At 54.7% G+C, this 13456-nt stretch overlaps 1 protein-coding gene across 8 annotated transcripts in view; it reads left to right on the top strand.

Moving 5' to 3' along the window:
* The window catches only part of SH3PXD2A (SH3 and PX domains 2A), a 235288-nt gene that overhangs the window by 172804 nt on the left and 49028 nt on the right, over positions 1-13456 (top strand). For all 8 annotated transcript variants that reach the window (XM_025467099.3, XM_025467100.3, XM_025467098.3 and 5 more), the window contains one exon: positions 6019-6150. In XM_025467099.3, the coding sequence (XP_025322884.1) occupies positions 6019-6150 (132 nt within the window). The remainder of the gene's footprint in view (positions 1-6018; positions 6151-13456) is intronic.

Here is a 13456-nt window from a genome sequence, read left to right as displayed (position 1 = left end):
ACCACAGAGCCCAGCGTGTAAACCAACACACTCTGGACTCGGGGGTGTGGCTTTGTCCCCGGCTCTGCCAAGTCCTGGCCGTGTGAACTTAACCTCTCTGAGCCGAGGCACTGCCACCTCCCAGGTGGCACTCAGGTGAGGGTGAGGCTGCTGTCTTCTCTTATGTCAGCTCAGCTGGCCGTCCCAAGGTGGGCCGGCCAAGGACGGTCAGCCTCACTTCAGGCAGTTGACCTGAGGCAGAGAGCTGAAGTCTCAGACCCTCCCCAGCCTGGTTTCCAGTGGTCCTCACCGGGGAGTTGCAGCCTGACGGGGAATCCTGTGACTGACAGTTGCAGCACGCCCCAGAGCGTGGAGCTGCCTCTGCCTCAGTGGCCTTACCAGGCTTTGGGCTGCCTGGCCCCAGATGGGCCTTGGGGTCTCGGGCCTGTGCCTTGTGTCTAGACAGAGCTGGGCCAGGGGTCAGGGGCTTTCCTTTAGCCTCTGGTCTTACTGGACAGTGGCAGAGAAACCTAGACAGCAGATGGTGGCATGCAGGATTTCCAGAAGGGTCTTCTAGGAGCCCTCCATTTCTGAGAGTGCTACCTGACACAGACACCCACCACCACCGCCCATTCTGCCCAAACCCAAGAGCAGAGTTTCAGACTGGGGAGTTGGGGATGAGGTAGAGGGTCAGAGGTCAGGGGGTGGGCCAGCCCCAGCAGTCAGCCCAAGGCTCAGTCCCTCCCCACCACAGCTGTGGGCAGGGAACGGGAGATGGACTTTGGGGCAGGGGGCAGGAGGAGAAAAGCACCAGGCAAGAGGACCCCTTGCCTGTCCCATGCTCCTTGCAGTCATCCTTCTGGTGGTGTCTGTGACGAGGACCTGGGCCTGACTAATCACTGGGCTCCTGTCCCTTTTTCCCCTCTCCATGAGCCAGTGATCCAGAGCCCACTTGGCCCACAACAATACATTTTATTCACGAAACGTATAGCCTGGCCGCCCAGGGGCCTATAGAGAAGCCGGCAGGCCAAGTCCAGCCTGGGAGGAACCAGTTGTGAGGGGCTAGAGGGACCTTTGGTGGGATGCCAGGGTTTGGGGGGTCACTGAGAACATGGGGAGCCTGGAGCAGGGGCCACCACAGGGCTTGGCTTCTCAGGATGAGCCCAGCTGTTTGGAGTGAGAGGCTGAGGGGAAGCAGTGTGGGCTGGGGAAAACCAGCCAGACTAGGAGTTCAGGGCTGGAGTCTTGGGCAACCCGCCAGCATTCTGGGCCTTGGTTTCCCCATCTGGAATGTCAGAGAGTACATGAGACAGGAAACTCAGAGGTAAGGGGCTGACGTGGGGGATCCTTGTAGATCAGAGTCCTCAGGCTGCTTAGCCTGGCATCCTCCCCAGAGTGGGCCCAGGGGGCTCTGATCTGGCTCTCCAGCTGGCAAGTATCCACTGCCTGCCAGGAGGTGCGGTTTGAGAGAGGCGTGTTTCAGGGACACAGCCGCAGCCACCCTTTTCCTGGCGCCTGTGGCCCTTGCCTTGAGCTGCCTGCTGGTTCTGAGGCTGCAGGGGAACCTGAACCCCTTCTGCTCCTCCCCAAATCTCCCATTTCCTGTTTGCTTTATAAACACTGTCTACAGTTTACATAGGGCATTAACCCTATCACCTAGTTCCGGGCACAGAACAACCCATTGAGGGTAGGTACTGGTTGGTGTTGTACCTGTTGACAAATGAAAGCTCAGAGAGGTTAAGTGTCTGCCCTGGGGTCACAGAGCTAGTAAGGGCAAAGCGGGACTGGACCTCAGACCCTCCAACTTGAATTTTTTTCTTTCGCATCATGAATCTCAGGCAGCTGAGGCCAGTGCCATGTCCTATGGCACCAGCCCTGGGGCAGATACTCTCATCAGGAAGACTCCTGTCAAAAGCACATGGTAGATTGGGGCTAAGTGCCCCCACAAAATGAACACCATACCTGGAGTAAAATCAGACAGCTCCTGGAGGGTCAGAAATGGTTGGTAGAGTTGGGGTTGGTGGAAGAAGGGAAGGCATTCCAGGCAGGGGGGCAGCTAAGGCAAAGGCTTGGAAGTAAGAACCCACATAGAACAGTGTGGTGGGCACATATTCACTCTATGTGTTGAACACATATGTTGAATCCTGAATGCTGTCTGGAATGGGGGAGTTATGGGTCAGGGGACTCAGATTGTCAGAAAGAATTTAGCCTTTATTCTGTAGGCAACAGGGACCCATTGAAGGGATTGGAGCAGGGGACTGACTTGGCAAAAGCCTTGTTTAGAAGTTTAAGTTGGCAGCCAGCGTCAGGCAGGAGCCAGGGGTCCATCCAGGTGGTAGCTGGAGGAATGCAGGTGTGGGGAAGGGCTCCGGGAAGTCGCCAGAGTCCTAGCACATCCAGCCAGGGGCTCTGAGTAACAAGGGGCCCATCCCTGGACGAAACTGGTACAAGGTCCCCTCCCAACCTGGGAAGGGCTCTCCTCCCTAGAAGGGGTTCAGCCCTTCTCCCTGCCTCTGTCACACCCTTCCTATCTAAAGACTAGAGGCTCCATCCACTGCCCCTCCTCCTCTTTTGGGCTGACTCCTCCAGCCCCCAATTTTCCAGGCCTTGGCTGGGAGGGGATCCAGGGCTGCCTCTGTGGGATGACATCACCCACCGGCCCGCCTGCCGAGTGGTTTCTCATCTGGATACCTGCTCCCAGCGCACGCCGCACGCCTGCCCGGGCAGCCCTGGGCAGGCAACATCCTGAGAGGCAGATGCCAGAAGAGGGAGCTGGGAGCCTGCATGTGCTGGGGGAGGGGAGAGCAGCCAGGAGGGCACAGTGTCTGTGTGTCCATCTGGCCATCCCACAGCCTTTGGAGCCTCCTCCAAGCAGTGCCACCGCTGCCTTCTGTGCTTTGGAATCCCTGGAGAACATTCTCTTAACTTTTCTACCTGTGTCCCAAGAATGTCAGTCTTCAGAAAGCTTAAGCCAGTTTTCCAAGAGGCTGGGGGGGGGGGGGCAGGGGGGAGGCAAGGTGGTGGGAGCAGGATTTTTCTCCTCTTTGAATCTTGCCTCAGATTTCCTTGGATTAAAATAAACTGAGGTCTCTTCACTCCCCAGCACCCCTACTTGTCCTCTAGCAACTTCTGGCCACAAACTCACTGCTTCTTGGCCTTCTGTGCCTGTTTCCCCATCCCCCCTTTCCCCTTCCATAGTGGTCTACTTTTCCCGAGTGTCAGAGGTGAGCCCCTGCCTGGTTTATGTGTAGTGGCTCAAATCAAGCACTCTGTTCATCTGCCTGCCCATTTGTTCATTTCATCCATTCATTTTGCAAACACTTAGCGAATGTCGGCTCCCTCGTGGGCCCTGTGGTCTGCTCCACAGACGTAGCAGCAGTCAACAAGAAACTGGAACACTCCAGTCTTTATTTATTTTTTTTTTTTTCACTCCAGTCTTTATTAAACACCAACTGTGTGCTGAGTGTGTAAAGATAGGGTGAGGCAGGCTCCCTCTGGTACCCAGGGATCAGTGGCTCTCTGCAGGTGGCATGTGGCAGAGAAGTTCAGAATATGAGTGACCCCATCTGGTGGGTGTGGGTTCAAGCCTCAGCTGTGTGATCGATCTTAGGAAAAGTGTTTAGAACCTACCACACAGGGTTGCTGTGAGGATCCAGGGAGTCAACAAAATGATGCGGTCAAGTGCTTGGCACAGTGCTGACCCTGAGCGAGCACCTGAGGGTGTGCTGTTAATTGTTAGTATAATCCGGACTTTTGGGGTTTGGAAGCCCTCTAATCCACTGCAAACTCCTCTTTTCTGGTTGTATCCTGAGTTTTCCTCTCCCACAAACTGGGAAGGGAGCCCCTGCATCTCACAGAGCAGGGGTTGGGCCTTTTTGTGCTAGGTTCACTGCAGAGGTGCTCTTGGCCACAGAGGCCCTGCCTTCCGCCCAGGGCACAGTGGGAGGTAGTCTCTGTCAGCACTGTGCCCTGTACTGCTGCCTCTGCTGCTGCCGTCTGGCTAGCAGGGGCAGGCGCAAAAGCTGGCCCCATCGGAGTGCAGAGCGGGCTGGCCCTGCTGCCCAGCTGTTGGTTGCATTTTTGCCTGAAATCCGATCCTGGCTTTGGTGGAGCAGCCTGGGGCTATGCGTGTGCATATCCATGTGGCAGGGCTCAGCAGGGACAGGGTCCCCTCTGGGTGTCCAGAGGACTGTTCTAGGGCTGCAGGGCCCACGCCCCATGGAAGAAAACCATCAAGGGCAGTGGGTTTCTTTCCTTCTGTTGCTCCCTGCCCTGGGTAGGATGGGGCCTTCCTTAAGGAAAGATCCAAAAGTCTAAGCAGTGCTTCTCTGCCCCTGGGTGCACGTGAGAACCACGGGGGAGGAGGGAGTGTCTAAAAAATACCCAGGCCAATTAAACCTGGACCTCTGGGGGTGGGACCCAGGCATCAGTATTCCTTAAAAGCCTCCCAGGCAATTCTGTGGAGCCAAGATCATTGTGATAAAAGAATGGGTGGAAACTAAAATCAGAGATCCGGTTCTTTACTGAAGAGATGGGCTTGAAACCTGAAACACTGAGTGAATTTGGTTCTCTCCATAGTAGCTGTGTGAGCTAGGGCAGACCTCTTGCTCTCTCTGGGCCTCTGAGTTGTCTTTTGTGAAATGGGAAAGTAGAAAGGTTGTGGTGAGGATAAAATGGTACAGTGTACATGCTTGACACAGAACATTTGCCGAGTTGGGCTCGGGTGTGTAAGGAAGGTGGCTGTATGCTAAAGCACCAAGGGATAGGGAGCCTAGGGACCCTCAGCCATTTCTACAGCCATGCAGGTGGTGTGAATCCCCTAGCCTTCCAGGACATTGGCAGATGTGTAGGTGATAGACACATAAAGTGTGCTAGGAATTCCCTTTGGGCTGCCGGTGTTCTGGGAAGGCTTCCTGTAAGAGGTGACCATTAATAGGTCTCTGGTTTGTGGTTCCTTTCAGCTCCTAGCAGGGCCTGCCCTGTCTTAGGTGTGTTGTCCCCACCTCTGGGAGCCTCCAACCCATCTGCCCTCCTTCTGCAGAGTCCCAGCTTTTGACCTGTCGCCTGCCAGAGGGTGGCTGGAGACTTCTCAGAGCCTGACCACAAGGCCCAGCACTGTAAGGGAGAGGGAGACTGAGTCAGTCTCCGTGTGGTCAGAGGGCAGCAGCCCGGCCGGAGGAAAGCCGGCCTAAGGCCGGTCTGTTTGCATCAGGCCGTCGGGCTCAGTGGCAGCGCCTTGGTGAGCTGAACTTGAGGAAAAGTTGGCGGGGGGCGGGCTGGGCTCGCCTGGCTGCTGGCTGCTGGCGCTGGGACTTTCTTCTTGGGTTTCAAGTAAACAGTCTCAGCCCTCCTCCCCCTCCCCTGCCTCCACCCCTGGCTCCTCATTCGATGGGTCTCATGTGTTTCTATTTAAGGGTTGCGAGTAAACCCCAGTGATTGGCGGCCTCAAACCCTCTTGAGTTCTCGCCTGGGCCCGGGCTGTGGAGACTTCTCTCCTGCTCTCTCCCTCCCGCCCGAGGGGAGGACCACTGCCTCGCTCCCGGTCCGGGGCTGGGGGAGAGGCAGCAGCCCTCGGCCTCGCTTCGCCCCCCCTCGCTCTCCCTCTCTCCCTCCCCCGCTCTCCCCCCTCTCCTCCGCTCGGCCTCGCTCTCATGGGCGGCCCTCCCGTCCCGCCCCTGCCGGCCCAGGGGTCTGGGGAGACCACGTCCGCACCAGGCCTCTCCTCGCGCTCGCTGGCGCCGGGCTGTGACTGACTCCCCTCCGCCGCGGCCTCCCGTCCCGGCTGGCCCCCTCCCTCCGGCCCGGCTCCCCATGTCCCCCGGTCCCCGCGGCGCAGCGGGCCGGTGTGGGGCCCTGCTATATGGCCTGTCCTTGGGGCCCGGCGAGCTGCGAGCCCTGGCTGCGGGCAGCCCCTCGGAGCGGCAGCGGCAGCGGCGCTGGCGACGGAGCAGCCTCCCCCGAGGCCGATGGACAGGGGGCGCCCCGGCCGCGGGGCCATGGCCGGCCGCTGGCTCACCGCGTGCTTTCTGCCCTCGCCAGGTGCCGACACCAACGCCGAGCCCATGATCCTGGAACAGTACGTGGTGGTGTCCAACTATAAGAAGCAGGAGAACTCGGAGCTGAGCCTCCAGGCCGGGGAGGTGGTGGATGTCATCGAGAAGAACGAGAGTGGTGAGTGTCCAGATGGCCCGGCCTGGCTCCCGGGACGGGCAGGCGGGTGGACGGATGGGTGGACGGCCGGACAGACAGGCGCTGGCTGGTTTTGTTCCTGCCTCCTCCCCCACCTCTGCAGCTGTACGTTATTTCCATCTGGTGGGGAGAGGGCTGAGGAGGCCGAAGTTTCCCTGTTGGTTTGGGCTGCAGGCCAGCACTTTGCCTGGTGGTGGAAGAATGTCTCCCCAGCTCGGGGCAGCGAACCTGCTGTGTGCACTCGTGTGCGTGCGACGCCAGGGCGGGGGAAGCCGGTACCTCGGCCCCGCCCCTGTGCAGGGTCCCCGGGCCCAGGGAGGCCACAGGGGAGGCAGCTCCCGGCTCCGGGGCACCGCAGGGCAGCTTCGCGGGTTGGCACCGTCTTCCAAGCCGGGGTCCGGGCAGGGGCGAGAGCAGCCCACGAGCTGGTGGGGAAGTCTGGCCGTGACGTCACCACGGGGGCCAGGATTCTTGGGCCCTGGCGGGTTGTCTGAGGAAAGGCTAGGCCTGTGGGGTTTGGCTTGTGTCTGGGTGGTGAGCTGACTGCCCCCTGCAGAGCTGAAGAGGGCCGGACCGGGGGAAAGGGGGCCGGGGAGGGCCCTACAGCAGCTGCCCTGTCATCAGTAGTAGCTGAGGCTTTGTCTCGTCTGGGGCCCTATCCACCGCTCTCGAGGGGCTCCTGGTTCCATGGTCCTCGTAGGGGAACACAGTGCGGCAGGCATCTCTGCAGGTGGAGAGAGGAGGGCATGAGTCAGTGGGTCTGAGCTGCAGGGCCTGCCACCAGCAGCTTGCCCATGTCCTGCTGGGGCTTGAATTTGTTCCTGGCGGGTTTTGTTTTGGTTTCAGTTAGAGGCAGGGGAAGGCCTCGTGGAACAGGATCCTCTTTGGGCAGTGTTTGGACACTCCCAGAAGGGAGGGGCCTGTTGTCCTTTTCCTGTCCTACTCTGTTCCCTTCCCTTCCAATACTTTGAGCCCTGAAAGGAGGGCAGGCCAAAGGACTGTACCCATTCTATAGATGGAGTAACCGAGGCATAGACAGACTGAGGGGAAATGAGTCAGCTGAGGATGAAAGCAGAACAGGGACATTCCTGGCCCCCTGATCCCTATTCCTATGCAGCAAGTAGCTGTAGAGACACTGAGGAGTGGGGAGGTGAGCTCAGGCTCCTGCTGCAGGAGGCTCAGGAACCGTGTTCCCTGAGAACGGAGCAGTGATGCCGGCCTTGGTATGACTCCTGGCCCTTCTGGGTGTGGGATCTTCACAGACCTTTCAGAGAAGTCAGGCTTTGTCCTTGTGCCTGGAGTCATTGGCAAGGTAGTTGGCTGAGGCAGTCCCTACCCACAGAGCCACACCCCTAGCCTAAGGCCTGAGCCCTTCACCTCCAGCACCCACACTGGTCTCCTACCTGCACACCTTTGCCTTCAGCCTTTGTCATAGTATCAGCCCTACCTACCCATCCCTGCCTCATATCCCTCCTACCCTCTACCCATGCCCCTGGAAAGCTGGCATTGTCACAGGGGCCTGGCCCTGGAAAACCTGAGCACCTTCAGACCCAAAGGAAGGGATCTCTGATGGTGGAATTGGAGGCACCAGCTGAGAGAGATGTTTTGGAGCTTGCTCCAAGGGGAGAAATGTGCCCACTTCTCTGTATAAGGTCAGGGCTCCTCAGAAGTACAGTTCTGGCTTAGGGACCCTCCTGCCACCTCACCTGCCTTGTATCACCAGCACAGCAATACAACCCCACAGGGATGAGCCCCTGTTTCTGGATATCAGCCACTGGCCAGGATGGAGAAGACCCCACGCAAAAGGAAGTCAACATACTCTGAGACTCTGATTCTCAGAGACATCCTCCCTCTACCTTTCCATTCCATACCCAGTTTCTGAGAATACTTCAAAGTCCTGCCTAGCATGGAGGGCGGGAGGGAGGGAATTGGGGGGTGGGGTGGAGCTTGACACAATCAAGGCCTGGAAAAAATGTAGAGACACCTCCTCTCCTGAGGAGTCCCTGATGGCTGTGTGAGGGGGCTCCAGCAGCCTGACTCCCCAGTCTGACACACAGATCCTCTGAGGGAGATACTGGCCCTGGAAGCTGGATTTGGCCCACCACCTATTGGCTCTGTGGCTTCAAGTCCTTTAATCCCTCTGGACCTCAGTTAACCTTTCTGTAAAATGGAGATAATTTGGTGGCTTCTTGGAAGGAGTTGCTGGAGTAATGACCTCCCTGAGCCCTATCCCAGATCTGAACTCCATGGCTGGGAGACTCTTTAGGGCCCTAGGTGTCAGATAGAGCCTCCCTGAACACGGCCTTTCTACTTCTAGGACTTTTCTATCTTTACTTTTGGTGGAGATAGCTGCTCAGCAGCAGATGTTTGCACAGGGACCTTGGAGTGCTGTGTCCACCATGCAGACCCACACTACCCGTTGTGGTCAGAAACCAGGGGACCTGGAGTGTACCAGTTTAACCAGAGGAACTAAGTGGGTGGAGGGGAGAAAGCAGGAGGACCAAACTGCAGATCCTTGGGACAGTGGTTTCCCAGTTCAAGGAAGTTGGACTCCTGAGGTGGGGGAGGGGAGGTGTGTTGTGCATCCTGTAAGCTGGCTTTTGGAAGGAGTGGTGAGTGAGGCTTTTGAACTCTGTAACAAAGACCCAATTGTTATGCTTCTGACCTTGGGACATGGTGGGTGTGTTAAGGCATTTCTTCCACTTCCAATTGTTGGGGCAGTAGCCCCAGTTAGCCCCATCCCCACACCCCAGGGCCTTGCCTTGCCCACTGAGAGTGGGGACTCTGTCTGCATCTACTTCCTTCTTGGCTAGAAGTCCTTCGAGAAGAATGTCCATAGAGGGGAGGGGCCCACCAACCTCTGGCTCTGTCTGCCCATCTGAGCCCTCTGGCTGGGACCATAGCCACCAAGTGATTTGGAGGTGTGGTTGTGCCAGGGCTCTGTAATCTCGTTGGTCTAAAGACAAATGTGTCTGGAAGGCAATTCAGAGTCAGTAAATAGTAAACACCAGGTGCCATTTCATATGTCTCATTTTACTGGAATCAGGAAATGACCCCATGGGTAGAAGGCTCTTGAAAGATTTTGTGCTAAAGTAACAGGCTAAGAGGTTAAGTTGTCTTAGAGTCCAACAGCTGAGCTCTCTGCCCTCTATAGAGGACATGCGGGGAGGGTGAGAATGAGCTTATGCTGGGTAGGATGGCCACGAGCTGGTGACGCCACAGGTTGGGGAGAGACACAGGCTGGGTGAGATGACCACGGGTCTCCCTGGAACATTGTTGCATAAGGATGACTCTGTGTCCCACCTTCCAACATGATGGTCGTAGGTTGTGGGAATTCAGGTTGTTAATTGTTCCTTTGAACTTGGGGGCACGTGACAGTTGAGAGGATCTGATGTGTACCCAGCACCTAGGACAAGCCTATTCCCAGGAATGTAAGTGGACAGGAGTCAAGGATACCCAAAAATGGGTCTGAGTGGCTTTAGGGAAAGCCTTTTTCTTCAAGCAGTGGGCCTAGGGCCAAGCCAAAAAGAACTCTTTTTCTCCATTCATCAACAGGGAAAATCTAGCGGAACGATTCACCAGAGTTGCTTGCTTTGGCAACCAACAAGGCACATAGCAGCCACTGTTGTCTTGTCCTTGGGAATTCCTCCACCCTTCACATAAATAGCAGTATCTGAGATGCCTGACTTGTGGGACATTCTTCTGCCTCAAAGACCACATTGGCTTCACCTTCAAGCAGGTGTAACCTGGTCTGACTTCTGGCAGCATGGTAACGGCAGGATCTCCGTTACTCTGGTCTCTTTTGGGCAAAGCTTATCTCCAGCTCTCCAGGATTACTTCCTTCTTCTTCCGACTAGGGGCCCGGGGTGGACTTGAGGATATGAATCAACAGGTGCTTATTCTTTTCTTGCCTCAGCTTTCCTTCTCTAAGTCTTTGTTTCTTTCCTGGCACCAGTATGGATAACACTGGAAGTTCTTACAATTCCTTGGAGGCCCATAACTATAGGACGAAGATCAAAGTGTTGTGCTGGCAAGGAATTTTGAGCTCTGCTGGTCTATCCAGCTGAGAAGTTGTGTGGGTGAGAAAACTCAGCCTTGGGGAGTTTGCACATCTCAATCCCCTCAAATTAATGCATTAGTCCCAGCTGAGTAGTGAGCAAAGGACATAAGTCTACTCAGACTTGCTCGAGAGACTCCCGAAATTCTATAGGAAAATCTCCCCAAACCCGAGGATGTGAAGTACATCCCAGCCTCATGGGAACTGGGAACCAGAAAGCCGACCTGGGCCAGATCAGACACACTTGTCTGTCTCTCTCTCGCTCTTGGGTGTACCCTATAGATGTAAAGCCTCCTGTGACCTTCTTCTCACTGCAGAGCGGCCTGCCTTCTCCCATCCACTTATAACAGCAGCCTGTGCACCTGCTGTTGGTTCATCAGGACCAGACTCCATTACTTTTAGGTTGAGGTAACTGCCACCAATTGACTATGGCTTCTGGTTCTCTGAGTTCAAAATTTGAAGTTTGAATCTGAATCTGATTGGTTCCTGACCAGCCAGTAAATCAACAGACTTTAGATCACGTGTCTAGCCCTGGGCCACTCAGCTATGTCTGGGAGAAGTCCCGTGGAGTATAAACATGGCTACCTAGCCAACCTATTTAGCAGTGGCTGTGGGAAAGCAGATTTTGAAGGCAATATATAGAGGGGTAAGATACCCAAAAACATGTTGGGCTGTGAACTATTTTACCTGTTTAGCAGCTGTGTGTGTAGTGGAGAAACAATCCAGAATCTGAATACTAGGCTTAAGATCTAAAAAAAAAAAAAAAAAAAAAAAAAAAAAAGGTCTAATGCAACCCTGACTTTGTGATGTGTGTAGGAATCCCTTTGTTTCCTCATGAGTGTAAGAGGGCAGGGATACAGATTGCATGGGCTTTTCTGGAGGGGGATCAAATGTAACCATTTATTGTTTGACAGATAAGAAATTAATAAGCTTTCCCTTAGGTTTATGGGTCATGATGATGATGATTTTGTACTGTCAAAGTTAATGCATTTTCCAGCCATGTATTTTGTGAGTTGGAATCTTTTTAAAATTGAGGGATGTATCTCTTCTGTTACTTTGGTATCTCCTGATGAACATTGTTACAACTGGTACTACATGGGCTTTTTGTAAGGGAGAAATTTACTTACATAGTATTCATTTATTCATGCATTCATTTACCTCACAATTCTTAAATACCTCCTTTGCCCCAGTCCCCATGCTGGTTGGATGCATGCCCATAAAGTTCCTGCCTTCATGACACTTAAGCTCTAATTGATGTGAGCATTCTGGGTACTTATGGGGTGGACTGTATTGTGAGGCTGAGGCAGCTTCGCAGACTTGACAATGTCTTCAGTGGATTTTTCTGATGTAGCTTCTGTGTCATGTGCTTAGATTATATGCTTACTAAGGAACCACCTGATCACTAATTCAGACTACTACACTATCCTAGAAAAAGAACTATCCCGATAAAGACAGGGTAGGCTGTTTCTAGAAAGGCAGGTTGATTGTAGTCTGCATTACAGGTAAGTGAATCAGCACTCTTAGCTCTACCACAGGCTTTTAAGAGTTTGGTTCCAATGAGCCAGCCGCCATCTGCATGTGGTAACTGGCCCCATGACGTCCTGTCCCAGCTGTCAGACAGCCTTGGTCTCTGACCTCTCTTCTCTTCTTAAGTATAGGACATGCATGTTCCTGCTATGTCAGCCTAATCAGCGATTCCAAAGTCCATTCTGGTCTCAGACTATCTCTGGCATGCAGTTGTTCTCCATGTCACGAAGCTGGCTGGAAGGGAAAGGGCCACAGAGCATAAATCCAGGAGCAGAAGCTGGCACCGTGATTCCACCTGAGGCTCCTTAGCCCAGCTTTCTTCACTGCAGGCTAGAGATTGTTTTGAGAATGAGATTGCAGGATAGCCTAGCAATGAAAAATAAGCCTGTTCTCATCTTAACTTGGTACTTGCTAGTGACAAACCCAGGAAAGTTAGTTGGGTCTTCTAAGTATCCGTTTCCCTACCTGTAAAACGAGGACAGCCGTACCCATAGCTAGAGGTTGATATATGCCGATTCAAAAGAAATTCAGTGCTTGATGCAGGACCTGGCACACAGAAAGTGCTCAGTATGTGGTGGTCGCCAGGAAGACTTCTGGATTAGGGTAGATCTGCCATAGGTTGATCTTGGGGCCTATGGCAGGCTAGTTTTCCTCTTACAGCCTCAGTTTCCCTGACTGGCCAGAGAACAGATTGCACTTACTGGTGTCTGAGGATGCTCTCAGCCCTGATGGTTTGTGAGATGGGTAGGGCAAACAGGGAGCTCACTGCATGGCAATGACGCCCCCAGACCCATGTTGGAGACCAGAGCCGTACCTTTGGAGCCCTTGCTTGGTAACTAGCCTTGTCCCAGCCTGTGACAGGAAGAGTTGAAGACAAAAGCCAAGTCCCATTGGCAACCCAGAGGCAATACCTTCACAAGGTTGGGAGCTTTGAGTGAGGCTGAGAGGAGAGGAGCAGCACACTCATGATACTGTCATGCTGGCTGTGACTCAGTGGCTCTGTTGTATGGCACTGAGCTGAAGTACCCAGGGCAGGGGTGGAGGAGAGACTCGCATAGTCAGGGAAGGCTGTCTGGAGGACCTGGAGGCCTTGAGCTGGGCCTTGGAGAGAGAGGGGTTAGATAGGCAGAAAGGTGAAGGAATTCCAGGTCTACCTGAGGGGATACCAGGTGGAGGGTCTCAAGGCAAGTGTGTGGCCACGTCTAGCAGATGTGTTCTGATGAAGGAAGTGGTAGTTGGGCAGCAGTGGAGGGGGAGGAAGGATGGGGCCATGGGAAGCAGATGAGCAGGAGAGGGACATGAGAGCAGTGGCACTTGAAGCAAGCAGTCCTGGCTGTGTGGAGGAAGGCAGTAGGGGAAGGTGTTTCTGAGAACTGGAAGTTGCTCTCTCCTTGAGCTAGATGTGCATAGGCCGTTGTCAGGGAGGCGTCCAAGGGCTTGTCAGCACTGCGCACAGCCAGCCAACTGCCAGGTGGCCGGGTGAAACAGTGGCCGCCAGGGCGCTCCCTTGTCTTGCCTCCACCTGCTCAGGTTGGGCAAGTGGGGCAGCTGGTCCCTCACCTCACATTGGCTTCGTGGACCTAGCATGTCCTGAGGCCATTCCCCTCAAATAGTCATTTCTGAGCAAAAAGTGTGTTTTAGTGGTGACATTGGAAATCCAGCTGAAGTGCCAGAGTGATGCCAGCTGCTAATCTGAGCCCCAGG

Source organism: Canis lupus, chromosome 28, assembly GCF_003254725.2.
Source record: "Canis lupus dingo isolate Sandy chromosome 28, ASM325472v2, whole genome shotgun sequence".
Lineage (NCBI taxonomy): Eukaryota > Metazoa > Chordata > Mammalia > Carnivora > Canidae > Canis > Canis lupus.
This window is presented reverse-complemented; position numbering and strand designations above follow the sequence as displayed.